Genomic DNA, 27,105 nt, shown 5'->3' on the forward strand with positions numbered 1-27,105 from the left:
GGGGTGGAAGGAGATGCTCTCATCCCCCCAAGCCCCCATCACCAGGAGGTCCCATGTGGCTTCTGGGAGACACATTTCTTATGGTACAGGCTTTGGGACCAGCGGGTCCTTATGAACTTGTAAGATGGTAACTCCGAACAGCCTTTCCCAAAGTGTGTTCCGAGACATACTCAGTGTCCTGTCAGGAAAGGGTTCTCTGGCCAAACAGCCCAGGGAAGCCTTGAGCCTTGCGTAGAAGAACGGGTTTCTTGCTGTAGACTTCCCGAGCCCTTCGCTGGCAGGTACGCCCAGGCCCTTCCAGGAGGGCCCAGCGGGGGCAGGTGCCTATGTTCTTTGACTCCCATTGTGGTCTGGGGCTCCATAGCCAATGTGTGGGGGCTCCTGCTCCAGAGAGTTATCTCATGAGCTCCCGTGGGCACCAATCACTGGGGTCCGGTGTCCCAGGCCCGGGCTGTGCAGGGCCTTGACCTCTGGGGACAGTGTTCTGCTTTGCTGCTCACAGGCCCTGCTTGCCCTCCCTCCACGTCTAAACCCCCGGGCCTGGTAACAGCAGCAGAAGGCTGTGGGCTGGGCCGCAACTGTCCCTCCCCAACAGCCCCGAGCCTCGGAGCCCAGTGGCTTCACCCCAGGTGTATCCCCAGCAGCAGTGTGTGCGCATGTCCACCCTGCGATGGGAACTGGGATGCTCTTAGCAGCACTGTGTGTAACCGCTCCAAACTGGGGACCTCCCGAGTGAGCGCCCAGTAGGTTGAAGGGGTAAATGAGTCACGGTGCGTTCACGCGAAGGACTGCAGGCACAGCATGGAGAAACGGAGATAGAGACTTACACACAGCAGCGTGCATTACCCACAGACAATATTCGCAAAGGAAGCCGGGACAAGAGTCCCTCCTTAGGTCTGCGTACAGGACATGCAAAAACTGGGGACGCGAGTTCATGCTGGAAGAGTCAGCGTCCTGGTCACCGTTAGGACGGGCTTCTGGGGGTGATATTTGAGCTGGGCGCTGGTCACACAGGTGTTTTGGGTTTACAGAGACTGAACAAGCTGTGCACTTAGGATTTGTACCCCACTTTTTGTAGGGGACCATGTAGTAAACGTTTTAGACTTTGCAGGCCACCGGACGCCTCTGTCACAACTGCTCATCTCTGCGTGCAGCTCAGATAGGAACTCCTGTTCTATCTATGTGCTTGTTAGACCACCATCAAAAGCTTCTTAAAATATAAACACACCCCCCCAGGAAAAATCCAAAACAGGTGCCTGGGGCTAACGCACTAACACTGGGTCCTGGGAACACGCCCCCTGAGGCACTTCCCCATCCGCTCTTTTGATTCTTACCCTTGTGATAGGCAGGCAGGCCTGAGGCTACTCTTCCTTTCATTGGAGGAGAATCTGAGGCTCAGGTTGGCCAGCACCTGCCAGAGGGCCCAGGGCTGGGAGGAGGCGAAGGCCTGGCCCTCCTCCCCAGCCCCGCCTCAGCCTGACCCCTGGCTCCTTCTCCCTATAGCTCCCTTCTCCTCCGGCTCCCACGGTCTGCCTGTGGTCAGCCACCCATTTAAAGAACTTCCCCGTTTATCTTTCCTCCCTCGGCTATTCCTGGCCTCCCGGGCAGCCTCTCAATGATATGTTGTGTTCTGTCTGGCTTCCGCCTTTGCCGCGGGCCCGCAGGTTGTTAAGGACTCTGTAGCCGGAGCTGTTTTTAGTCCTCCATCACTTTCCCTTCCTACTCTGACCCAGGCCAGCAGTGTCTGCTCAGAAAGTCCGGCTTCCTCACACGCCGGCTTCATCACGGGAGCCCGGCCACGGAGTCCTGCAGCCAGAGGGTCCCATTGGGAATAGCAAGCCCGGCCTTCCCGTCCTGCAGATGAGGCTCCTGAGTCCCAGAGAGAGGTCATACCGCTTGTTGGGGGTGGAGGTGGGCACGGAGACCAGGTTTCACGCCTTTAGTCCAGGCATCTTTCATTTATTGGTGAGAAAAATTGTACATTCACACGTAGAGGCATCTACCCACTTACCCGTCTCTCAACTAAGAAAATAAAAGGTTAACTCCACGTCCAGTTCTCTTGCACACTCACTATGTGGCTGCTAGCAGGACTGGTCCTTCCCAAGCTCTTGGCCTGAGGGCCTCAGTACCCCACCGGCTGCTCACCCGAGGCTGCCCCCTGGTCTCCACGGGGCAGCTCACAGCACATCTGCTAACAAGAGCCAGATGGTGTGAGCCGGACGGGTCATGTCCTCTGACTGATCCCAGAGTGGTTCCGTCACTTCACTGCCTTCTCTTCATTAGAAGCAAGTCGCTGGGTCCTGCCCAGACTCCAGGGGAAGGAAACACACAGGACATGAACACCAGGAGGCCGGGGTCACTGGGAGCCATCTCTGGGGCTGTGGGGCTTGGGGCAGGTCCCTCTGAGCCTCAGTTCCCCTGTGAGGACGTAGTAACCCTCAGATGCAAGGACTAGTGGATACGGAGGAAGGTGGGACCAGTTATGACCCGGCCCTTAGGAGCTCAGCTCACAGGAGGTGGGATTGGGGGTTGGTTTGAAAGTCACCTCAGGGCTTCCCGGTCTGCCTGTGTAGAGGACCCTGACACCCCAGAACTGATTCTCTGTGGAGTCACCCATTGGGGTCCATCTGAGCTAGTCCTTTCTTTGGCTCCTGAAGCAGATGAGCTGGCCCCCAAAACTCCACCCCAAGTGACTGAAGCCCTGGTGACCACGTGTTGTCTTTCCGTCCCCCACAGACAATTTCAGGTACACGTGCGACATCTGCGGCAAGAAGTACAAGTACTACAGCTGCTTCCAAGAGCACCGAGACCTGCACGCCGTGGATGGTGAGCCAGGCCCCTCACTCCTGGGGAGTGAGTCCCATAGAGAGACCCCCACCCAGGGCCGCTTACCTGGCCCCTCCCTGCCCTCCGCCTGCCCAGACGAAGGTCATGCGGCAGCCAGACCATGAGGGACGTGCCCAACCCCTGAGGATCCTGGGGAGAAAAGGTCCCCGTCACACTCCATACATACTTCTGAGTAGGCGCAGTGATGGCGAACCTTTTGAGCTCGGCGTGCCAGCATTTTGAAAAACCCTAACTTAACTCTGGAGCCGTGTCACATATAGAAATTTTTTGATATTTGCAACCATAGTAAAACAAAGATGTATATTTTTGATATTTATTTTATATATTTAAATGCCATTAAACAAAGAAAAATCAACCAAAAAAATGAGTTCGCGTGTCACCTCTGACACGCGTGTCATAGGTTCGCCATCACTAGAGTAGGGGAACCCAAGTGAAATTGCCGGCTTTGTAAATCAAAAGCAGTCGAATACCCACAATTTTATATCAATTTATTATCTGATTTCATATTGAGTATTCACATGCTCTGGTGAAATTAAACCAATTTTTAAAAATGAACGATGGTATTTTAGTGTCTTAGATTATAGAGTTAGGAATTAGAACAATAAATTTAGGTGATTTGTTTTTGGAAACGGAAGAATCCTAGAAATAGGGCCTTGGGTCTGGGAGGATCTTGGGGGCTCCCTCTGGAGCCGCATACCCCCAGCCCATCTCCAGCTGTGACAACCCAGCTTCCCACCTACTGGCTCATACGTCTTCTCGCCTCCTTATTCCTCTCCTCCCGATCTCTCTCTCTCTTTTTCTCCTGCCCTGGCCCTCAACTGGGTGCTGATGATCCAGAAACAGGGCAGACAGAATGTCTGCCCCCCTGGGCTGGGCCCTGCCGTGGGAGGGAGAGGCGTGGAGACACAGGCTGTGTCCTGGTTGGGACGCACCCTCCTGTGGCCGCTGGTTTTCTGGGCCTGCACACTGGCCAGGGCCGCGCCCCTAGGCTGAAAGGGCAAGTGCACGTGGACGGGGGCTGGGAGCGGCGGGCAGAGGCAGCTGTGGGTGGGGACTAACAGGGCTCCTGTTTGCTTTTTTCCTCCTGCGGCTGCTGCCTCCTGCCCCGGCGCAGTGTTTAGTGTGGAAGGGGCCCCCGAGAATCGGGCAGGTAAGTACTTGGTGGCTGGCCACCTCCCTGGTCCCCAGCTAGGCTCCCGAGGCCTGGTGACCAGGGCACTAAGGGCCGCGTGTTCTCCCGCAGACCCCTTCGACCAAGGCGTCGTGGCCGCTGAAGAGGTGAAGGAGGAACCCCCGGAACCATTCCAGAAAATCGGGCCAAGTATGCGGGCCTCTCCTTGGGGCTGGGGCTGGGTGGGGAGACAGGTGGGGGCTGGCTGAGGGTGGCAAGGTGGGTTCCGCTGCTGCGAGAGGGTGGCATTGCTCATCCGGCAGTAACGCCTGGCTAGTGAGCCACTGGCCTTCTTGCACCTCACTTTGCCCACCTGTCAAATGGGCCAGTTAGTGTTGAGATTTAGCTTTTGAGAAGCAGGACAGCACAGGGTCAAGGTCAGAGCAGTGAAGGCAGCACCTGGTTGGTGCCCTGGCAGTCTGTTAGCCGTCCTGAGCCTCGGCTCCTCACCTGTGGCATGAGGGTGACATTTCCCCACAGGTTTGTTGGGGGATTAAATGAGATCGTGGCTACCAATCACCTATTAATTAGCACAGTGCCTGGTACATAATAGGTGCTCGGAAAATAACTTGTTATTGTCACTTGAAGGGGTTCATCAGCCAGTGGAGCTGTCCAGGGGAGCCAAATGCAGACAATCTGTCCTCCTAGAAACCCCCGAGGGCAGGAGCCACGCACGTGACCTGCTGTTTTTGGGACACCTGTATTGAGTGTTGTGGGGACGCAGCAGTGAGCAAGACAGATGTGGCCCTCCCTTTGGGGAATATGGGAGGGAGCCCGCAGGTCAATGAGGAATAGTTACAGCATACCTAGAAGCACGGGCGGCTGGGGGTGCCAGGGGTGCCTGACCAGCCTTGGGAATCCATGAGGCTTCTGAGTGGGGAACCAGAGTGGGAATGAGCCCCTGCATCCCCTCGAAGGCAGGAGAGCAGCACTTTTCTGGGAATTGAAAGGCCAGTCGATTCTGAATTCAGGTTTCGGAGAGGCTCGAATACCGGGCGAAGTTATTTAGACCTAAAGACCTAATCCTGAGGGGAGTGAGCTGAGCCGAAAAAGTTTACTAAATGAGGAAGGGACTTAATTCAGTTTGCATTTTAGGAAGGCCATTTTGGCTTGGAGAATGGACTGGTGTTGGTGGTAGGGTCTCACACGTGAGACTGGTCCAGCCCTTCAAAAATTTACATGTACTTCCTGTGCCTTCTTACTACCGGCAAGAGAAGACCTTCATTGGCTCTGCCTCACCACGCTAAGAATGAAGGCAGCTTGCAGAAATACACACTCAGACATAGAATGAAAGGATGTGGAAATCCAAGGGAAGGGAATCGAGGGAACTACCACAGTGAAGCCGCTTGGTCCCAGGCCCTGGGGAGGCATTGCTGGGTCCCTGGATGCCTTTTCTTCCTCCTTCCTCCTAGGGGATAATTCCCTGCTTGATTTTTACTCTTAAACTCTCAGGAAACTGCAGATGTGATCCTATCTGTAAAGTGGTTAGCACCGCGCTTGTCATATGCGTAGTAAACATTCAATAAACAGTGGCATTAAAATAATCTTGAAGATAAAGAAAATGATGAAAACCTCAATGCAAACACTGCCAGGAGGTAGATTGTGGGAGATCCAGATGTGAATCAGACACGTTCCAGGACAGATACGGGACAGGGAGTCGCAGCATAGCACTACCCTTCCATGTCTGTCTAGCATTATAATTATGAAAGTTGGCTGTGGAATCCAACAGGCCCCGGGTTGAATGCTGGCGTCACCAGTTTACTAGCTGCTTAACCCCCCTGAGTCTCCTCTGACTCCTCTGTAAATTGGGACAAGAACGCGGTCTGTTCTGCAGGATGAATGGGTCAAGTGTCTAGCCAGCACCTGGCTCATACTCAGGGCGTCACACGTGAGCAGTGCTGCCAAGGGGTAGTTGAGAGTGAGAGCTTAAGAGCCATCCCAAGTATGAATCCCAGCTCTACGCCTAATCACCCTGCGACATCCTGCAAATACTGTAATCTCTCTAATCCACCATTTCCTTAATTCTAAAATGCAGTGATGACAATAAAACTCCCCTCTCAGGATTGTCATGGAGATTAGCTCAGATTATATTTATAAAGGGATTAGTCCTTGACACTTACATGCAAGCATTAAATAAGTGGTCCCTATTGCCCGGAAGGTGCAGAACAAGATGAAACTTGTTCTATATATCAGTGACTAAGCCTGACAGCAACCCGTGCTAGGACCTGGGAGGAATTGTCACAGATGATGCAGAGGGAGTAGGGAATTGCAGTGAGAAAATTGAACTGAGTTTGTCGTGTCCGTTCCCCCCCCTCCCCCTACTATTCCCCCTCCCCGCTCCCTGCTGCTCCCAGCTTGACACTATGGAAGTGAGGTTGCTAGAATAGTGTGATGCCTTCCCTTGTTACCACTCAGGAGCTGCCTTGTGAATTAAGTCTGCTGCTGCTTGGGCTCCTGACACTTCTTGCAAGCAGGCCAATGCCACAGAACCCTGAAACCGATGAAGTGTAGAATAAGAGGAGCCAGTAGCAGCATGGCACACTGTGAAGGCTAGTTGCCACAAGTAGCGATTGTAGGTGGGGGGAGAGGAAGAAACCTGGTAGCAGTGCATGCCTTCCACATCCACATCAGCTGAACAATTAGAGAGTTAGGTACTTGAGGAGGAAGCCAAAGTCATGGCAGAGCAGAGGCATCCTGCTGGAAGAGGGAGCTGGTCTAAGGGGTCCTGTGTGTCAGCTTGCTCTCCAGCTCCAGATCTGAGAATTTTTACCATGGTAATGGTCTACCATGATGATGAGAAGATTCAGAACAGTTCATTTGTGCCAGCGGAAACAGAGGAAGTCTGGATTTGTTCATAGGTTATTTGATTTTTATATGTGGATAAGGAAGACTTAACTTGGAAAATAAATAAATAAATAAATAAATAAATAAATAAATCCATGGGGAACTATGAAACTCCACATCACAAGAAAAAGAGAATTTAGGAGACTCGGGGGAAGAGCATACATCTGAAAATGATCTACTGCGAAATCTACATGAAAATTCTCTCTGGCAGCCACAGTTGATTATAAGAAAATATGACCTGTCTTGGGCTGCTTTAACAATGTGTAGCTTAAACAACAGAAATTTATTTTCTCACAGTTCTAGAGGCTGGTAGACTGAGATCAGAGTGCCAGTATGGTTGGGTTCTGTTGAGATTACTTTCGGCCAAATACCATCACATTGGGAGGTAGGGTGTGAACATCTGAATTTGTGGAAGACACAATACAGTTCCTAGCATGAACCCTGTGAGAAAGGAGCCCGGAGTTATATGGTGAAAAAGCAACAGGATAAGATGAAAGGGCAAAGAGAGAAGTGTGAGATGAGGAAGGATTGCAGAGAAGCTGAAAATATAACAGAACTAAGACTTCCATTGCAGGTAGTAAAGAGCAGAGTCAGTCTAGGAAATGGCATTAGTGATGTGAAGGACAGATTTGAACAGATGAGATAATTAGAGGAAAACATGATAAACATGGAGAATGGGGAACCAGTTCCAGATCATTGATGATATTGTACCAGTGGGACAAAAGGTGTGAAGATATAATAGAAGAAAAATTTGCTCAGCTGAAGGAAGGCCTGTGTGAAGGCCTGTGTATGAAGGTTTAAGGGCTCGTCTTATGTCAGGTAGAGTCAGTATAAAGAGATTCCTAACTAAATAGATCTTAGTGAATTGTCAAAACTATACATATAAAAAAAATTATAGGGCCATCTAAAAATAAAAAAAAGCAAGTTATATACAAATGAATCCAAAATGGACATGCCTCAGTCTTTTCTGCAATACTAAATGCCAAAGATAATGAAATCGTTTTGAAGGGGAAAAATTGTAATCTAAGAATTTTATATCTAGACAAATTGTGATTTATGTGTAAAGGAAAAAGCCAGATCTCAAAAACATACTATATCTTCTATGTACCCATCTTCAAGAAATTACTTGAAATTATACTCTGAGTAGAGCACACTTAAGGGCTCCAATATGAGGAAATAATTCATAGTATTGAATACTAAAGCCAGATAAACTAGAAATAAGTTTAAAATGTTGCGCCTGGCTGTGTGGCTCAGTGGTTGAGTGTCAACCTATGAACCAGGAGGTTATGGTTCAATTCCCGGTCAAGGCACATGCCCGGGTTGCAGGCTCGATCCCCAGTGTGGGGTGTGCAGGAGGCAACCAATCAATGATTCTATCTCATCATTGATGTTTCGATCTCTCTCTCCCTCTCCCTTCCTCTCTGAAATGAACTTAAAATATATGTAATGTTGCAATTCTGATTGTAAAAATTAAGGCAAAAGACGATTATTCTAAAATATTAAAAATGAGTTTAAAAACACAAGAAGGCAGGAATAGTGAGGGATACAGTAAAGGTGGGTTAAACCAGTCCTACTCATAGTGCGGTCCCTCCGAGCAGCAGCATCTCCTGGAAGCTTACTACAAACAGAAATTCGTAGGTCCCACGCCAGGCCTATGGAATCAGAACCTCTGGGTGGGACCCACAACAGTCTCTCTAGATGATTCTTATACATGTTCAAGTTTGAGGAGCACTGAGTTAAACTCCCTTTTCAATGGTAATAGATATGAAAATATCATTTCCTGCTTGATTATAACATTTAGAGAAATATATATTATACACTGTCTAAAACAATGGAGGATGTTGGAAAGTAATTGAATGTTGGAGGATAATGGAAAGGCAAAGAAAAGAGTCCATGCATCAAACAACTGAAATTTTGTTTGATGAAATTAAACAACCCAGAAGGGTGGAGCAAAGGAAAAAAGATAATCATAAAACAAGTGAAACCAAGTCAGATATAGCCATCAAAGCAAATGGCATGATCTCCTTTATTAAAAGACAAAGGTTCTCAGGTTAATTTAAAATAATCCAATTATTAATGCCTTATTAGAGATATGCCTAGTTAATTCATTATCTTTTCTCTTTCTCAAGAAACTCCTAAATTGATTTCCTGATTAGAATTTTCATAGCACTGAATGTCGCCTTTAAGAGCACCCACCGCCATCGTTGCAGTTTTAAATTTGCGTGATCATTTGACTTTTCTGTCTCCTTTTCCAGACTGTAAGCTCCTTGAAGGCAGGAACCATGACTTTTTGCTCAACATTTTTGTGCCGGCATTTAGCACAGTATCTGTTTAATGAATGAAAGCACAGGGAAATTCAGGGACATGTCTCTAGGCACATGCAAACATGTTGAAAGGAGAATCTGACAAAGTAATTACCAAGAATTAGTAACGTTAATGCCAGGCAAACTAATAAAACTGTGGTTCTCAAACGTTCCCGAGCATTAGAATTTTCTAAGGGGTCTGTTAAAACACAGGTTGCTGGATCCCATCCCTAGAATTTTTCTTTCAGTCTGTCTTGGTTAAGTCCTGAGAATTTGCAGCAGATTCCCAGGTAGTGCTGCTGCTGCTGGCCCAGGAACCTCACTTTGAGAAGGACTGTGCTACAAAACAGGGAAATCTTAACAAAGGGCACAGTTCGCAGTGAAGGTTTGGATCCCTGAGCCTTTGTGCATCAAACGGCATTGTATCTAAATACACAAAATAAACGTAGAAACACCACGAAGTGGGAGGATTTATCACAGTGAGTCTTTGGCAGAGCAGGTAGACAAATAAGATTACATAGGGATACAGGTGACCTAACAACTTTGAATCCTGCAAATAGCAAATAGATCTTTTCCAGTGTTCAGGAATCAGTTACAAAAGTTATTTAACTACAAATTTTAAAGTTTCTATGTTGAGACAGAAATCCCACAAACAGAATAAGAAGCCAATTTGAGCAAAAATACTTGTAAGTAGTATAAAGAACAAAACGTTGGTATTCTAATCTACGGAGTCTTAGCGATTTAAAAAAGGTAAGTATACCTATAGAAACATTGGCGGTAAACACAGAAAAGTCATGAATGAAAAACTGCAATTAAACATGAAAAATAGTAAATTTCCTTGCAACTCAAAGAGGGGGAAAATAAAATCAGCACTGCATTATCGTTTCCCCTATCAGTCACAATTTAAGAAGACAATAATATCTAATGTTTGCTATCATGTATGGAAACAGTCATTTTCCCATCTTTCTAATTGAGATACAAATTGACCCAATCTTTTGATAGGTAGTTGGTGCTTTGGTTATCAAAAGCCTTAAAAATGCATACCCTTCATTTATCCCATGGAAGTAATGTGCAAAGATTATGCTCAATAATCTTTATTTTGCCATGATGTGCAAAAATAATGAGCACATGTGCAAAAATTTCTACAAGTATGTGGATCATAGCATTATTTTTATATATATAAGGGGAAATTTTGGGAGACATTCTAAATGTCCCCTGATGTAGGAGGCCAACGCAGCAAATTCTAAAGTCCAGTGGAACCATGCAGCCAATAAGTGCAGTAGAGATCGAAGTTTATTGATTGAGCAAGATGTCCACAAAGTATTGTCGATCGAATGCACCAGGTTACAAAGAGGATATAGATCGGGGCCGCCCATTCAAGGCCTGCAGCAGCCAGACAGATGATGTCAGTGTAAGGGGAGTGAGGGGCGGGGTCTGGGGCAAGTTGAAAGGTGCACGTTCTACCCAAGGGGTAGCTGCTACTCTTTGTTTTGGGGATTACAGATGATTGAAATTTCTCTTATTTTTTTTTTTAAATTTTGTATTTATCAATATTTTATAATTTTCCCCCAGTGAACAATATTACATCAGAAATTTTTAAGAAGAAAGAAGTTAGGCAGACCCAAAAGAGAGGTAAAAATAAAGTCTGGTGGGACCTGAGAGGAAGAAGTGACCTCTTCTGCTGGGGAGCATGGGGAGCTTGGGGGCAGGGAAAGGTCCTGGAGATGAGGGGACCCCAGCGTGGCCATTGCAGAGGGGCTGGTAGAGAGATGGGCACCAGAGGTCAGTTTGGGTCACCACACTTTTCCAGAGCACCGGGGCCTGAGGGTGGAGCGATGAGGGAGAATAGCGTGTGCCAGGTACTGTTCTAAGCACTTGACATAGAAATTTAATCCTCACAGCAATCCTATAAGGTGGTCCTATTATTACCCCCGTTTTACAGATAGAAAAACTGAGGCACAGAGAGGTTAAGAGATTTGCCCAAGGTCACACAGCTCCAAATGGCAGAGCTGGGATTTGAATTTAGATAGTAGTCGACTCAAGTGGGCTCCCAATTCTAGTTTGTTGTCCCCGAATGAGGAGGATTTGGGGGGAGGGAGCACGCTGCTGTTGCTGGATGGGAGCCAGGCACCTGTTCCCACACTTTTATCTCCTTCTTGGACAGAAACCGGCAATTACACCTGTGAATTCTGCGGAAAGCAGTACAAGTACTACACACCCTACCAGGAGCACGTGGCCTTACACGCCCCCATCAGTGAGTACCTTTTTTTGTTGGGGGAGTGGTGGGTCACGCTGTAGTCCCAGGCTCTGGGGTGTTACTAAGTGAGGGCGAAACTAAAGGTGAACTTGATCTGGGCCAGTCTCTAGGTGTCCAGGTGTGATCTGGGGCCACTTTACTCGAATAGCTGGGAAAGCCCCACTTTTAAGCCAGGAAAGCCCGAGTCTTCCAACAGTGGATTCAGAGGGTGGGCACCATTCATCCAAGTCCTTCAGTGGCCCTGACCCCACTTCTTCTAAGCACCTCCAAATCATGTTCCTGAATCCCCAGCCCCAAAGCCAGCACCACGTGGTACAGCCCCAGTCTGAACCCATGCAGAACCTACCCCAGGCAAGGGATGGCCAACTAGACGGGACAGCTCCTCTTTGTCCTTGTTGGTGGGAAGGGTGCGAAGCCGGAGTGCTAAGCCAGGACTCAGAGCCCTGGGTGTTAATCCCCGTGGATTCATAGGCTTGCATGTGACCTGGGGCAGGCCCTGTCCGATGTCTGGCCTCCAATCTTTCCTTCCAGAAGGGAAATGGTTCTCAGGGCCCTTCCCACAGGGACATAGCAGCCTTCCATTCTGATGCTGCCGATTCCCCAGTGCCACTTCTGGATGTTGGAGCGGGCTCCATCACCCTTCCATCCCTAGCATATGAGCTGGAGGCCTTCAGTTCTCAACCAAAATCCAGATGGAGGCGAGGCTTAACCAACTTCGCGAGCGGGATGTTTAGGAGTGGATGTAGGAGTACCCCCTGCTTTTGTTTCTTAGGACAGAGCTAAGTGGATCCCACTCCATAATCTCTAAATGGGCAGAGCAGCAGAGGTGGAGGGTCTCCCATGGGCGAGAGCTCCCATCCTGAGATCCATAACGGGGCTAGGATTCTTGTCCTACTCAGCCTCTGACCTGTGCCTGTCACTTCCCTTCTCTGGGCTCAGGTTTCCCTTTGTGGGAGCTCTTGAGGTCTTTCCAGCCCAGGGGTCTGAATTCTAGGCATCTCCAAACCCTCAGGCAGGTAGACCAGGTGGCCCAACGAGAGGAACCCATCCTGCCAGTGAGGCTAGGGATGTATGGGCCACCCATTTCCCACCACATGTTCTGGTCCTGGCTGGAGGGGGAGGATACCAAGTTTCCGCTTGGTGGGCATGACCCATCATTTGACTAGTGGTGCTGGTGCTGAGTCATCGTCGCTGTGGCTGGGCTTGAACTCCATGGCCTGGACCCTCTGAGGACCCCTCTTTCCATGGGCCGGACTGGCAGCTGTGTGTGGACATCTGTCCTGCTGCCTGGTTCCTGGAGAGGATGCCACCCAGAATGCACTTAGATGTTAGTTGCAAGGCCAGCCTGCAACCACGGTGTCAGCCTTTGGAGAGCACCTTCAGTGCTGCTTCTGTTCTCCCAAATTTCTGGAATAAGTTGAATACAGTCATGGAGTTAACAAGGGGTGGAGTTTGGCTTTGAACCTTGGAAAGCCATTATGAACATATCTGTCACTCCCAAAAGTTTCCTTGTGCCCGTCTAGAATTCCTTGATCACCACTTCCCCATTCACAGGCAAGCACTGATCTGCTTCCTGTCAACATAGATTGCTTTGCATTTTCTAGAATATTGCATATATGGAATCGTACTCTTTTATTGTGTGTATGGGGGTGTCTGGCTTCTTTTACTCACCTGAATTGTTTTAAGATTCTTCGTGTTTGCATGTATCCGTACTTCATTCCTTTTCATTGACGGGTAGTAGTATTCTATTGTCTAGATATAGTAAGTTCTCACTTTAAGTCGTCAATAGGTTCTGTAATTTTAAGAGAAATGATGTATAACAAAACCAGTTTTACCATGGGCTAATTGACACAAGAGTTAAGTTCCTATAGCATATCATCAATGTTATAATGAAATGGCATTGAACAAAGTTACATTATTTCAGGACCTACTGTATAGATACCACAATTTTTTTTATTTAGTTTGGATGGACACATGGGTTGTTCCAGTTTAGAGCTAATACAAATAAAGCTGCTGTGAACATTTCTGTACACATCTTTGTATGGACAAATGCTTTCATTTCTCTTGGGTAAATATCTGGGAGTGGAATGGCTGGATCATATACTAGTAGTAGGTGTATGTTTAACTTTTAAGAAACAGCCAAATTGTTTTTCAAAGCGATTATGCCATGTTACGTTCCAACCAGCAGTGTACTTTTCTTTTCATGTAATGTTCTTGTCTAATTTGGGTATCAGAGTAATACTGGCCTTTCTTTTAAGAAACAGCCAAATTGTTTTTCAGAGCGATTATGCCATGTTACATTCCAACCAGCAGTGTACTTTTCTTTTCATGTAATTTCTTGTCTAATTTGGGTATCAGAGTAATACTGGCCTTACAGAATGAGTTGGAAAGAGTATTTCCTGCATGGCGTGTCATTAGATTACAGTGATTGATAATATTGTTTAAATCTCTACACCTTTCCAGGGTTTTCAAAAACATATGCTTGTTCTGCCAAATACCGAGAGAGGAGAGTTAAAATCTACAACTTTAATTCTAGATATGTTGTTCCTCCCTTTAGTTCTGTCAGGTTTTGATGCATATATTTTGAAATTTGTTTTTAAGTGCACACACTTGGGATCATTATGTCATGATGAATTGACCCTTTTAAAATTGTTCAATGCCCTTCTTTATATCTGGTAATACCCATTGTCTGAAATCTACTTTATTTGCTATTAATATAGCCACTACAAGATTAGTGTTTGCATGGTATATCTCTTTTCATCCTTTGCTTTTTACTTATGTGTGTTTTAAGTGCATACATATACTAGTAGTTGGTTCTCACTCCTTTATCCAGCCTGACAATCCCTGCCTTTAAATGAAGTGTTTAACCCATTTACATTTGATATATTATTTTGATATGGTTAGATTTAAGTTTTTTATCTTGTTGTATTTCTGTTTGTTTCATTTCTTCTAATTATTCATTTTTTTTGTCTTGCCTTCTTTAATATTAATCAAGAATTTAAAAATTTTCCTCTGTTAGCTTTCCACCTATACTACTTTTCCTTTAGTGGTTACTTTGTGGTTTATAATATATATCTTTAATGTATTATAATCTACCATGACTTTATATCATAACATATTATACGTTATGTGAGAACCTTATCACAGTATACTTCCATTTACTACCCTCCTGTCCTTTGTGCTATTCTTACATCATACGTATAAGTGTTAACATACATATCATACATAGTCTAAATAAGTTATAAAACCAACAATTATTTTTTGCTTTAAACAGTCAATCCTGTGTTAAAGTAATTAAGAAATGAGAGAAAATGCCTTTTATATTTATTACATATTTACCATTTTCTGTACTTTTCTTTATGTAAATCTGAATTTCCTCTATTATCCTTTTCCTTTATTCCCTGAAGAACTTCCTTGAACATTTCTTACATTGTAGGTCTGTTGGTGAAAGATTTTCTTAACTGAAGATGTTTTTATTTTACCCTTTGAAGGACATCTTCTCTGGATATGAAATTCTGGGTTGAGAAATTTTTTTTAGCACTTTAAGAATGTCATTATTTTATCTTCTTTGCTTATGTTGTGTCTTGTGAGAAGTCAAAGGTTATTCTGGTTGTTATTCTATACTTGATGTATCTTTTTTCTGTGGATTATTTTAAATATTTCTCTATAATACTGGCTTTAGTAATTTGATTATGGATATATAGTATTCTTTGGCTTCATCTTCTTTGGGGTTTGTTGAGCTTTTTGGATCAGTGGGTTTATATTTTTCATCAAGGAAAATTTTCAGTCAGTATTTCCATAAATATTTTTCTTCCCCAATTTCTCTTTTGCCTCCTGTTGAGACTATTGACATGTATGTTACATTTTTTTTACGATGTTTACAGATCAGTTGAAGCTGTGTTCAGTGTTTCAGCCTTGTTTTCCCTGTGTTTCTATTTGGATTGTTTCAAGTGCCCTGTTCTCAGGTTTGCTGATCTTTTCTTCTACAGTGTCTTACTTTGTTTCATTGGAAATATCCATTAAGTGAATTTTTCATCTCAGCTATCATATTTTTTTATCTCTGTAATTTCCGCTTGGTTCTGTTTGACATCATTTCTTTCTTCATTATGTTCATGTTATCCTTTAAATCTTGGAGCATGTTTATAATAGCTGTGTTAAGGTCCTTGTCTGCAGATTCTATTGTTGCTGTCATTTTTGTGTGTTTCTGTTGACTGTTTTGTGGTTTTTTCCTGTTGAATATTATTCTCGTTTTCCTGCTCCACCTGATGGCATCCTTTTTTTATCCTATGCTGCCTGTTGTGGATGCAGTATTGTTGAGTGTCTGGACTTTGCTATCTTCCTTTGAAAAATGTCGAATTTTGTTCTAGTCGGCAATTAATAAGATTAGCTTGATAATTCAAAGGCTCAATTTTAAGCTGTGTTGGGGTGTGGTGTGGAGTACAGTAGCCTCTCCTTATCCGCAGTTTCTCTTTCCATGGTTTTAGTCAACTGTGGTGTAAAATATTAAATGGGAAATTCCAGAAATAAACAATTTATACATTTTAAGTCGCACACTGTTCTGAGTAACAGGATGAAATCTCACACCATCCTGCTCCATCCCTCTTAGAACACGAGTGATCCCTTTGTCTGCCTTATCCAGGCTTTATAACTACCCACCCCTACTTAGTAGCGGTCTCAGTTATCAGATCGGTTGTCACAGTACACAGGGCTTGTGTTCCAAATAAGCCTGATTTTAATAAAGGCCCCAACGCCATGTACATAACTTCTATTACAGCCTGTTGTTATAATTGTCCTATTTTATTATTAGTCCTTGTTGTTAATCTCTTAGTATGCCTAATTTAAAAATTAAAATGTGTCACAATATGTATGCCTAGCAAAAAAAATGGTACCTCTAGGATTTAGTACTATCTGTGGTTTCAGGCATTCATTGGAGGTCTGGGAATGTATCGCTCCTGGATAAGGGGGGATACGGTAGTCCTTGTGCTGGGGTCAGCGTAATCCTTCTAAGGCCTGGCTCTTCTGGGTCTCAGCTGAATGCCTAGGTATTCAGCAAGGTCTCCTCTCTGGCAAAGGGGAACTCAGACATCCTCTAACCTTGCACACCCCTGACTCCTCACTCACGCGCAGCCCCGCAGTCTGTTGGCTGCCAGGCTTTGCAGGGCGGGGGTACGGTAGTCCTTGTGCTAGGGTCAGCGTAATCCTTCTAAGGCCTGGCTCTTCTGGGTCTCAGCTGAATGCCTAGGTATTCAGCAAGGTCTCCTCTCTGGCAAAGGGGAACTCAGACATCCTCTAACCTTGCACACCCCTGACTCCTCACTCACGCGCAGCCCCGCAGTCTGTTGGCTGCCAGGCTTTGCAGGGGGTCCCTCTGCACGGTTCAGGAGCTCTTTCTTTTCTCCCTTCTTTGTTATCCTGCCCTTCAAACTCCAGCCACCTTGGAAGCCCTGAACTCTGACCGCTGGCTCCTCAGTTCAGGGTGACTGGGGTGCTTTCTTTGGGCTTCACCTCTGTGTTCTGGTCCAGGTCTCCCCAGGCGGAGAGCAGGAGTGGTCACGGGGCTCATGGGAAGTCTTCTTCCATGATTCACAGGAGGCCCTGCACCTCCTTCTGTTCACGGTCTGGAACGGTGGTTTCACGTGTTTTGTCCAGCTTTACCTTGAGTCTGGAGGAGGGCTAGTCCTACACCAGCGGCTCCATCGTGGCCAGAAGTGTGAGGTCTCCAGTTCTCTTCCTCAGACTAACACCCACAAGGATTTCACAGATTAGACCCTGTGCATCCCGTCTCCCTCTCATTCCCACCTCCAGCCTTTGGTCCCACGAGGCCCACTTGCCGCAAATTCATTTCCACTCCCCCCTCCTTCAGGGGGTCCCCTGCCCCCTCCCCTGGGCCCCGGTCTCTTCTCCCTCTCAGTGGCATGGTTACTTTTTTCAAATCCATATATTCTCTGGATGTTCTGCTCCACTTAAACTTTCAGCTTCACAGGAAGGAGAGATCACTGTGTTCTCTTATTTTTAAATATCTCTTTTATGTGTAAATATCTCCTATTTTCTTACAAGAGCAATCAGCCAGCCTTTCTCTGTGAAAGCCCAGGTAGGAATTCCGGCTGGACAGCATTTCACGTGAGAAGGTCAACACATGGTGTAAACTATGGAATGAAATGAGCTAGGAGCCTGGTAAATGCATCGTGGCTCCATCCCAAACTGCTCTGTGACCCCGGAGTGGTGCCTGTCCCTCTCTGAGCCCCTGCATCCCTCTCTGCTTATACCCTGGGGCCGTTGGAGGGTAAGGTGTGAGATAGGCTTGCCTCGAGGAGAAGCTGGGGAAGGTTCTAGACTCCCAGATTTTTCTTAGGCTCCAGGTAGGAGCGAGAGTCTTTGCTTTCTGTCGACTGAGAAGAGGTGTCTACCCTCGAGCATGGGGGGCGGAGGTGGGGGCGGTGGCTCGAGAGGCCACTTACTCCGCCAGCTCCGAGGGCTCCTGGGGACTGAGAGCGTGACCCTCTCAGGTACCGCCCCCGGGTGGGAGCCACCGGACGATCCAGACACGGGCTCTGAGTGTTCACATCCAGAGGTCTCCCCGTCTCCACGCTTCGTGGCCGCGAAGACCCAGACGAACCAGTCGGGGAAAAAAGCTTCGGCCTCCGTGGTCCGATGCTCCACCCTCTTACACCGCACCCCTCCAGCCACCCAAACCCAGACGTTCCGCACTCCAAATTCAGGATCTCCAGCCAACAAGGCAACCTCAGGTACCAACGGCCTATGTCACCCCACACTCCCTCCATTCCCCCTCCCCCCACCTGCCACAGCTGTGCCCGGGGTCATTGTTCCCTTGCAAGAGCAAGAGTGGGGGTCCCCTAGTTCTGTGGGACGAATCTGGGTCCTGGCTCTGCCTCTGACGGGCCCTGAGACCTTGGCGAGCCGCCTAACTAACCTCTCTGAGTCTAAGTTTTCTTATCCTAAATCAGAGGGTTGCACAGGAGAGTTTGCAAAGTTTTCTCTTTTTAAACAAGAGAATATTTCCCCCCACGTCATGGCCTAAGGTGTTTTTAAAAACTGCTTTAAATTCCTTGCCAACATTTGGACGCTAGGAGGTTTTATGTGAAACTTGATCTCCAGCTGACATGGACAGGTCAGCTCCGGCCGTTCCGGGCCCACTTTCCTGCAGTGCAACAATTGGCTTGGGCTGAGCCACAGCTGCCTCCTGTATTCATAGAGCATGTGCTCTCCAGTTTTCCACAGTCCCCACCACTCCCTCCTGCCTACCCAACACAAGAGCCATGTGGCGGGTGCCATTTCTCATTGTGATCGCACTGTTGTCTGTCTGACATGCAGCCCAGTTCATCCATTCATGTCCCTGCCTGGAAACCCCTCGGCATGCGTTTGCATCCCCCATCTTTCCGAAAACCCAGCCTAAGAACTCATTTCTACGAAGAGCTGTTCTCCTCGAAGCAGAGTGGCTGGCCGGGAGCTCTGTGCTCTTGGCCTCCCGCTACTCGTGAAATCGCTCCCTGGGCCGTGGCCCAGCAGGAGACCAATGGATGCCAGCTCCAGTGTTTTCTGGTCCAGGCGGAGAGGGGCTCCGACCCCCGAAGGGTGAACAGCGGTATTTCTCCCAGGAAAACGGATAAGACGCATGTGTGCTGAGCGCCAGTTATCAGGAACCCTGACTCATGCCCAGATGGAACGAGCCTTGGGCGCCTGCCTGTGGACAGAGGGTAGAGTGATGTAGGGTAGAGTGATGATGTGGTCCTTCTGGGATCAGGGACCTTTCAGTTGCTGTTAAGAGGCCCACGGCCATCCATTAACCACACAAGTGATCAGACTGAGTTCATTGACCCAGTAGGTTGGACTGGCGGTTGACGAGTTGTGTTTGCCATTATTCTTTGGTTCGTGGGCTACTGTGGGCAAGGATGTGTTCGTCAGAAATGTTTGAAGATAGGCTTATGAAGTTTAGATGTCCCGGAAGGAGAGTAAGTACGTAATCAACCTTGAGCATCATGGATTTTCAGGTACTGTGTTGAGAAAAGCCGATAGCTGTTGTATTTTTCTAGAAATAGGCTGGTCCTCATGGGCTCGTTGGTGGTAGATGTTGGCTCAGCTAACTAATGGGATCACTAGTTTCAAATGTTTGCTTTTTATTCTTGACCTTCTGGATGGGAGTTTCTACGTCTGTAGTTCATGCAGGGAGCTGCCTGGAAGGGGCAGCTCTTGGACCTCAGTGTCCCCAAAGAAGCATCCCGGAAGCTCTGGGACTTGCTTCTAGCTGCCTTTATGTGACCTGGGAGACTTGGGGCTGGGGGCAGAGCAGGTGGGCAGAGCAGAGGACACCAGGTTGCGGCAGGAACCTGCACGGCAGAGCTGGAAGTGGTCACCACCTTCACCGTGTTGGAACAGGCAGCTCTTCCTGGGCGGAGGTGCGGGCCTGTGCCTGGGACCTCATACATCGTACAGCCCACTGGTTTGTGGCCGGAGGTGCCTGTGGTAGGGAGAGCTGATCAAGTTTGCGTTATGAGCTGAGTACTGGGAAACGAATCATGACCTCAGTTGTCCTAAGTTCTGCCAATAAAGTACGAGGCTGCATGAAAGTCCCCCGCAGAAGGGTCGCCACCCCCCTGCACGCACGAGGATTAAGATGCAGAAAGGAATCGCTTGTGAAAAAGGAAGCGTGTGCCTGTGCGAGAATGAAGTCTCATTCTGCCGTCTTAGGGGATTAGCAGCATGTTCAGCCCCGGGAACGTGACAGCCTCACTTTCCGCTGGGTGTGTGTATGTGTTTCACCTATAAAATGGAAGTGACAGCGTGGACCTCATAGAGCTATTGGGAGAATTAAGAGAGATGACAGCCTCACTTTCCGCTGGGTGTGTGTGTGTGTGTGTTTCACCTATAAAATGGAAGTGACGGCGTGGACCTCATAGAGCTATTGGGAGAATTAAGAGAGACCCTGGGTGTAAGGCATCTAAATCAGTGCCGGGCACATAGTAGGTGCTCAGTAAATGAGTGCACCTCCCCCCTTTTCCCTAGGCAAAGAACTGAGGGGCTTTCTTTGCCCATTTAAAGATGACTTCTTGAAGGAGGCAGGTATGGAGCTCTCGGCCCAGGCATTCTGTGGATGCGTTTTGAAGAGAGGGTTATCTTTGTGATGAGGACAGCCTCTGCGGAAAGGAGGCTGCATCAGGAGACGTCGTTGGGGCCAGGGAATGGGGCATTGAGCAGGACCTGTAGGAGCCGCCTCTGGCTTCCTTTCCTGTCACCCGATGATCGCCCAGAACCCCGGCCCCCACAGCCTGAGCGAGAGCCCTTCTGGCATGGGGTGGACTGGGTGACAGTGGTATTTCCCACAGTGAGTTCCTGAAACCACCATTTTTTGAGGAATAGTAAGGAATCTATCCACTAATTTAAAATTAGGCGCCTTAGCTTCTTTGGCTCAGTGGATACAGTGTCGGCCTGTGGACTGAAGGGTCCCGGGTTCGATTCCAATCAAGGACACATGCCCAGGTTGCTGTCTCGATCCCCAGTGGGGGGCATGCAGGAGGCAGCTGATCAATGATTCTCTCATCATTGATGTTTCTCTCTGTCCCTCTCCCTTCCTCTCTGAAATTTATAAAAATATATTTAAAGAAAAATAGGCTTGAGTGGCCAAATCCATTAGGAAAGGCTGGATTAAATAAAGCCAGATGGGCCTCTTTTCAGTGAACTCTCCGAGCCTTTGACACGCTGGTGCAAGTTGCTTCTCCCTAAGAAAGGGGCTGGGTCGGCTGTTCCACCCCGTGACTTGTTCCCAGAAGTCTTTCTCTCCTGGAGCATCCGGCACCCACTGTGCCAAGAGCTGCTTGGAAAAGCCGAGTCCCCTCCCAGCCAGATATTCAGTTTCAGTACCTTCTGCAGGTGGGGGAGAGGTGGGCACTAAATTGGTATTTTCCACCTTGGATTCTGTCTCTGCCTCTGGGGTTACAGGCAGTGCCTGGGAGAAGGTGAGCCACTAAGAAAAGTGCCGTCTGTAAGTGGAGATGCCCAAGAAATCATCAGGAGCTAGTCCTTAACCCGGGTGAACTCTGACCGGACCTCACCTGGTCTTTGGCCTCCTGGGGTGTGGGCTGCCCCCGCTCTGCCTGGCACACCTTCTCTCCAAGGCGCTCCTTGCCACTCAGGGACCACTGGGCATATGGAGCTGTCCGGCCCACCTGCTCTGCCAGAACTGCCTTCAGGAGACAGTCTGCCCTCCTCCCTGCTCCGTTGTGGGGCCTGAGACAGCGGAATCTGGCAGAGGGACTAGTGGGGGCAGGTCCACATTACTCAGTGGCACACGTGTGGCTCCCCAGGGGCCCAGATGGGAGACCCAAGCCCATTTGCCGTCTGCTCACTTGGCTGGATTTCATCTGTGAGCTCCTGGACAGGTCACCCACACATGCCCCTAGGCCTGGACCTCCACCCCCTCTGGGCACTGTCCGGAGGGTCTCCTGGGGCCCTGACGAGGTATCAGGCAGCTCAGGTGAGCTTGAGGAGCTGGGGGCTCTGGTTGGGGATCCTGGAGCTCCTCATTGTCTGATCCCCCCAACACCAAGCCCAGGTACCCCAGCCTCTGAGCCGCCTCTGGCATGCCCCCCCCCCTTTGGACCTAGTGCTGATCAATCACCGTCGTTTTCTCTCACTCTCTCCTGTCCCCACCAGCAGAAAGCGCTTTCAGTCGGAGAGTAGAGAGCAAAGCACAAAACCACTTTGAAGAGACGAACAGCAGTTCCCAAAACTCCAGCGGTGAGTGTGCCCTGTGCCAGGTGCCCTGTGCTGAGGTTGCCGGCTTCGTCTGCTCCCCCCTGTGGGCTGGGGTCTCCATGGTGCATGCTGGTGGTGTTGGGAGGGGGCTGAGAATTAGGAGGCCAGGGCTGGGCAGAAACCCAGGGGCCTAGTCTTCCAGGGGCCTCCTTCTGGGCCTCGGGGGCATCTCGGGGGACTGTGGCCCTTCCTGTCTCTTCCCCATGGAGAGAGGAACTCCCCCTACCCCATAGCCTGCAACATCTACACGCATGGCCCCAGAGAGCTGAGCCTAAAAGAGCCATTTCTGTGCTTTTAGAGAAAACATCATAGCCATTTTCTTTCCAGCAGAGGCAATGGGGTTACAGCAGAGAGAGCTGTGGCCTGGTAAGCCAGAGGCCCAGAGTTCTGGCTTCACTTCGGACCAGGAACCATCATCGAACGGTTCCCTACCAGCCCCTGCCCGCCCAAGGTTTGCCTGAGGTTCCTGGCAGTGTTTTGGCGCCCCCTGGTGGCTGCCTCTGCTGGGACCCTGGCAGAACAGAGAGGGCCTTAGAACAGAGCTGCCCAAGGCCCCTCTCCCCAGATAGACCTGGGTCAGCCTGGCGGGGCCGTGGGGGGGTCACCAGCGGCCTCTGTCCGAAAAGCCATAGCCAGGCGGTCTGCACAGTGGCAGCCAGGGCAGGAAGGGAAGGGGAAAGAGTTCTGACACTGGTTATAGTAAAGCAAGGCACCCCCTCTCTCGCACAGTTGAAGTTCCGTTCGTCATACTCGGTTTCCGCTTGTGCCCGCATATCCTGGGCACTGCTTGTGTATAGACAGATGCTGGGCGCAGCCTGACCGTCCATCAGGGGCTTCATGAAACAGTTGGGAACACAGATTTGAATGTGGAGGCTTCTGTGTAGGAATCTGAGCCCCAGCTCTGTCTCCAGCCAAGGTTCGAGCCTCAGCTCCGCACCCTGTGAGCTGGTGGCTGGGCCTGAACTCTCAATTCTCCTCCACTGTAAAGTGGGGATAGCACAGACGTCCCTGCATGGTGAGCATTCAGCAAGTGTCCTGCAGATATTACGTACCCACTCACGTAATCTCTTTAAGTAAACCCAGTTATTCTACGAGTGCCCTGAGCAAGGGAGTGAGGGGTGCTGGGGGGAGGGGGCCCTGGCAGGACCCCTTCACTGTAGAGAACGTGTCAGCTTTTCCAAGCTGCTTCAACCCTTTTGAAAAATGTAATCCGGCAGCATCTCCAACAAGTGGTCTTAACGTGGTGGCGTTTTGCCCAAGGCCACACAGGACTAAGCATCAGGACCGGAGCCTGGCCTCCCGGGGGTCTCTGCTCTGAGCCGGCCAGGCTGCACCCCCTGCCTCTCCTTCCACCAGAGCCAATACTAGAACTGGGAACGGGCTGTGTGAAGGGCAGACACCGTTTACTGAGCGCTTACTCTGTGCCTGGCATGTGTTCAGAGCTGTGTGTGTCTTTCCTGTCTTCACGTGTGCCCCAGCCCCAGGAGGAGGGTTATCTTTCGTTTTGGGGTGAGAAAACGGAGGCTCAGGAGAAAGGGGTAGTTGCCCCAGGTCCCCAGCTTGTAAGTGGTGGAGCCAGGACCCCAGCCGAGTCCACCCGCACTGCCACCTCCTGCGTCTGAGGCTCACCTGGCAGCACCAGGCAGCGTGGGGCAGGTTCCAGCAGGCAGAGCACCTCACAAGCACAGCCCTCGGGGCCAGGACCTCAAGCAGCTTCCCGTCCTGAAGCCGAGCGTGGACGTTCTCATTGTGCTCTGTGGGCTCACCTTTGGAGAGTTGAGTGTGTCCTAGAGGGGTGGCCCTGGCTGCCATTGCCCTGCCCAGTGTCCCAGCCCCACCCCGGAATCTGAGCCTGGCTCTGTGCTCCCCTCGTCTGAGGGCCCCATCTGGCTCACCACTTGTTAACAATGGAAATAATGACGGTCATCTGAGAGCACCAGACCTGGAGGAGACCTAGCTAAACTGTTTCTCTTTTGCAGAAACTGCAAGTCCCCTGATTTCCAATACTTTCCCTCTCCTACAGAGTAAGTGGTGGTCCCATGGGGGGCTGGAGAGGGCGAGGCCGGGCAGGGAATGAACTGAGTGGCCCCAGCTCTCAGGGCCTCCCCAGAGCATCTGACCTTGGGCCGCCCTCCCAGGCAGACAGGGCAGCTAGTCGCACAGGAGGAGTGCCCAGCCCAGGCGGGTGGAGGAGTTGGCACGGGGGACGAGGCAGACCCCCGACATGGCAGCCGCCTCTGTCCCCCAGCCCTGCAGGAACACAGACCTCCCCATGTCAGCCATCCTCCTCCTCTCTTTATCCTTCCCTCCTTTGTACCCCTTCTTCCTCCCTCATCTCTTGGGCATTGACTCGAGTATTGGGAGCAGAGATGAAAGATGAAGGCCCACTTGTCCCGGTCCTGTGTGCTGTCATCCTCCCTTCTCTCCCGCCCTCCCCCTCTTCTCTGCCCTTTCAGCGTCTTGTCCCACTTCTTGCTTTTCTGTGGCTTTCTCCACTTCTTACCCTGTTCTCCAGTTTCTTCTTCCTCTCCTTTCCTCTGTGTCCATTGCCTTGTTTGGGGGCTCATTCATACATTAACTCATTCGTTTGCTCAGCAAACAGTGATGCCCGTGTGCTTCTACAGGCAGGCAGATGGGCCGGGGAACCAGTAAGACCCGGTCTCTGCCTGAGAGCTCCCGTCCCTCCTCCAGCCCACCCCCAGTGCCCAGAACAGTGCCTGGCACACAGTAAGCACTCAGTAAATGGCTGCCTGACCGCATCAGAGGCTCTCTGAGGCTGCACGTCCTCCTCTCCCCATCGATCCTTCCTGCCCCCGGCCTCCCGCTCACCCGTTAGTGCCAGGGGCAGGTCAGGCTGGGCCCAGAGCCCCAGTGTGTGTGGGGGTTCCCAGTTCCAAATCTGCCCACAGCCCAGCAGGAAGGTGCCCAGGGTCCTTCTGCCCCTAAAACGGCTGCTTCATTTCTCCCCGCAGAACCCTACACGTGTGGCGCCTGTGGGATCCAGTTCCAGTTCTACAACAACCTGCTGGAGCACATGCAGTCCCATGCGGGTAAGCGCCCCACAGCCCATGGGGCGCTGCAGCACCCCCCCCCCCAGACCAGGGAAGGCCACTCTTTCCCAGGAAATGGTCACAGGACATGGGACCTGCCTTCAGAATCCCCGGTCCATCGGTTATAACACGGTGGGGTTAGGGGGGACAGCAGGCTTGGGAGAGCACAGAGAGTGGCACGGGGCTGAAGCCGGCTTCTGGAAGGTTGTGGCTCCCATGTTGAACCTAAAGGCCAAATAGGAACTGACCAGGGAGATGTGAAGGTGGATGTTGAGTGTGGCTTGAGGTCAGAGTGAGCAGAGGCCAGAGATGCGAGTGGGGAGGCCCAGGGAAGGCCTTGAATGCCAGCTCGGGGCATTTAGACTTGACCTTACGGGGAATGGTGACAGCAGATGAAGGCTGCTCAGGGACCACGGCCTGAAACTCCCACAACCCACTCCCTCCCTCCCTCCTCTGAAGCCCCAACCCTCCACCTGCTCTGCCCGCCTCTGGAAGCTGAGGCTAATTAGGGAAGAGTCTGGAGCGGCTAGGCCGTGCCTCAGGCAGTTGGGCAGAGGCCATTAAAATGCAAATCAAGGCTGCACCTCCCGGTGGCCCCACCTCCTCCAGCACCTCCACTTTTTCCATGAAGAGCTTTGGGCCGCTTTGTTCTGGTCCAGTGCTGGCAGAGAATGCGGGAGGCAATCCGGTGCAAAGCCAGGCTGACTCCCAGCCAGGCTGCGTCGGGATTAAAGGATTGACTCCATAGAGAGAAATTAAACGTCATGATCTGCGCAGTTCACAGCGCTGCTGCGCAGGGGGATCAGCCTCGAATAACACCAATCTCATTAAGAGGCTGCTGAACGGCACAGGGTAATTCCCGCTAATAAACTTCCTGTCGGTGCCGGAGGGAAACCTGTCTTGCTTTGTAAGAGGTCAGGAGCCTGTTTTGTCAGTAATAATACTAAAGACAGCTAACATGTAGTGAGCGATCAGTATGTGTCAGGAGGTTATTTCGTTCGATCTGAACAAGCCTGTTCGCCGGCTGACAGGATCCCATTGTACAGATGAGGAAACTGAGGCTCAGAGAACAGAATCACTGGTCCAAACAGCTACTAACATGATTTGAGCTCTTCCTTGGTGCCAGGACTTATCCTAAGAGTTTCACACATATTAGCTCACTTAACCTCAGAACATCCCTCTGAGTTAAGTGTCTGTATTAGCTCCACTTTACAGATAAGGAAATGGAGGCACAAAATGGCTTAGTAACTTACTGATAAATATACTGAAAAGTCCAAGGCTGTGCAGTCACGATGTTAGCCCCATGCTCTTCCTCCTTCCTGCATTGCTTCCTCCTGGGGGACAGCCTTTATTCCAGCTTTGCATCCAGCCCTTTGTAGACCAGACGTGAGTGTGTGTGTGTGTGTGTGTGTGTGTGTGTGTGTGTGTGTATGCCTGTGTACATAGGGATGGCCACACAGAGTAAATGTTATGTCCAGCTCAAGCTATAAATCAAGCCTTTTTACAGAGCATTTACAGTACCTCACCCATGCAGTAGCAGCATCTGAGATATGGAGGGGAACATTTTATTTTATTCAACCGATACCAGACAGTGTTATCTAATGCTAGGCTGAGTAATTTGGATTCCAAGTCCTGCGGACAGTCAGAATGAGGGAATGACCCTGCAGCTTGTCCAGCCCCAGCGTTGTGGAGGGAGGAGGGGAAACTGAGGCCCAGAAGTGACGAACTCATGGTCACACCCACAGCCCTGGCAGAGCTGGGTTCAAACCCAGGCCTTCCAGATCCCTGTGCTCTAGTGGAGAACATCCACAAGAAAGGCTGCCGGTTTCCGTTTTAAAATCTGCGCTCCCCCTTTTTAAATGT

General features: G+C 49.6%; 1 protein-coding gene across 1 annotated transcript in view; it reads left to right on the forward strand.

The window, feature by feature from the left end:
- The window catches only part of ZNF618 (zinc finger protein 618), a 60,486-nt gene that overhangs the window by 26,181 nt on the left and 7,200 nt on the right, over window positions 1-27,105 (forward strand). The window contains exons 5-11 of the mRNA XM_014528919.1: window positions 2,725-2,826; window positions 3,962-3,997; window positions 4,091-4,168; window positions 10,738-10,797; window positions 11,330-11,419; window positions 22,094-22,174; window positions 25,165-25,242. Of these exons, the coding sequence (XP_014384405.1) occupies window positions 2,725-2,826; window positions 3,962-3,997; window positions 4,091-4,168; window positions 10,738-10,797; window positions 11,330-11,419; window positions 22,094-22,174; window positions 25,165-25,242 (525 nt within the window). The remainder of the gene's footprint in view (window positions 1-2,724; window positions 2,827-3,961; window positions 3,998-4,090; window positions 4,169-10,737; window positions 10,798-11,329; window positions 11,420-22,093; window positions 22,175-25,164; window positions 25,243-27,105) is intronic.

Source organism: Myotis brandtii, unplaced genomic scaffold (assembly GCF_000412655.1).
Source record: "Myotis brandtii unplaced genomic scaffold, ASM41265v1 scaffold658, whole genome shotgun sequence".
NCBI classification, from domain to species: Eukaryota; Metazoa; Chordata; class Mammalia; order Chiroptera; family Vespertilionidae; genus Myotis; species Myotis brandtii.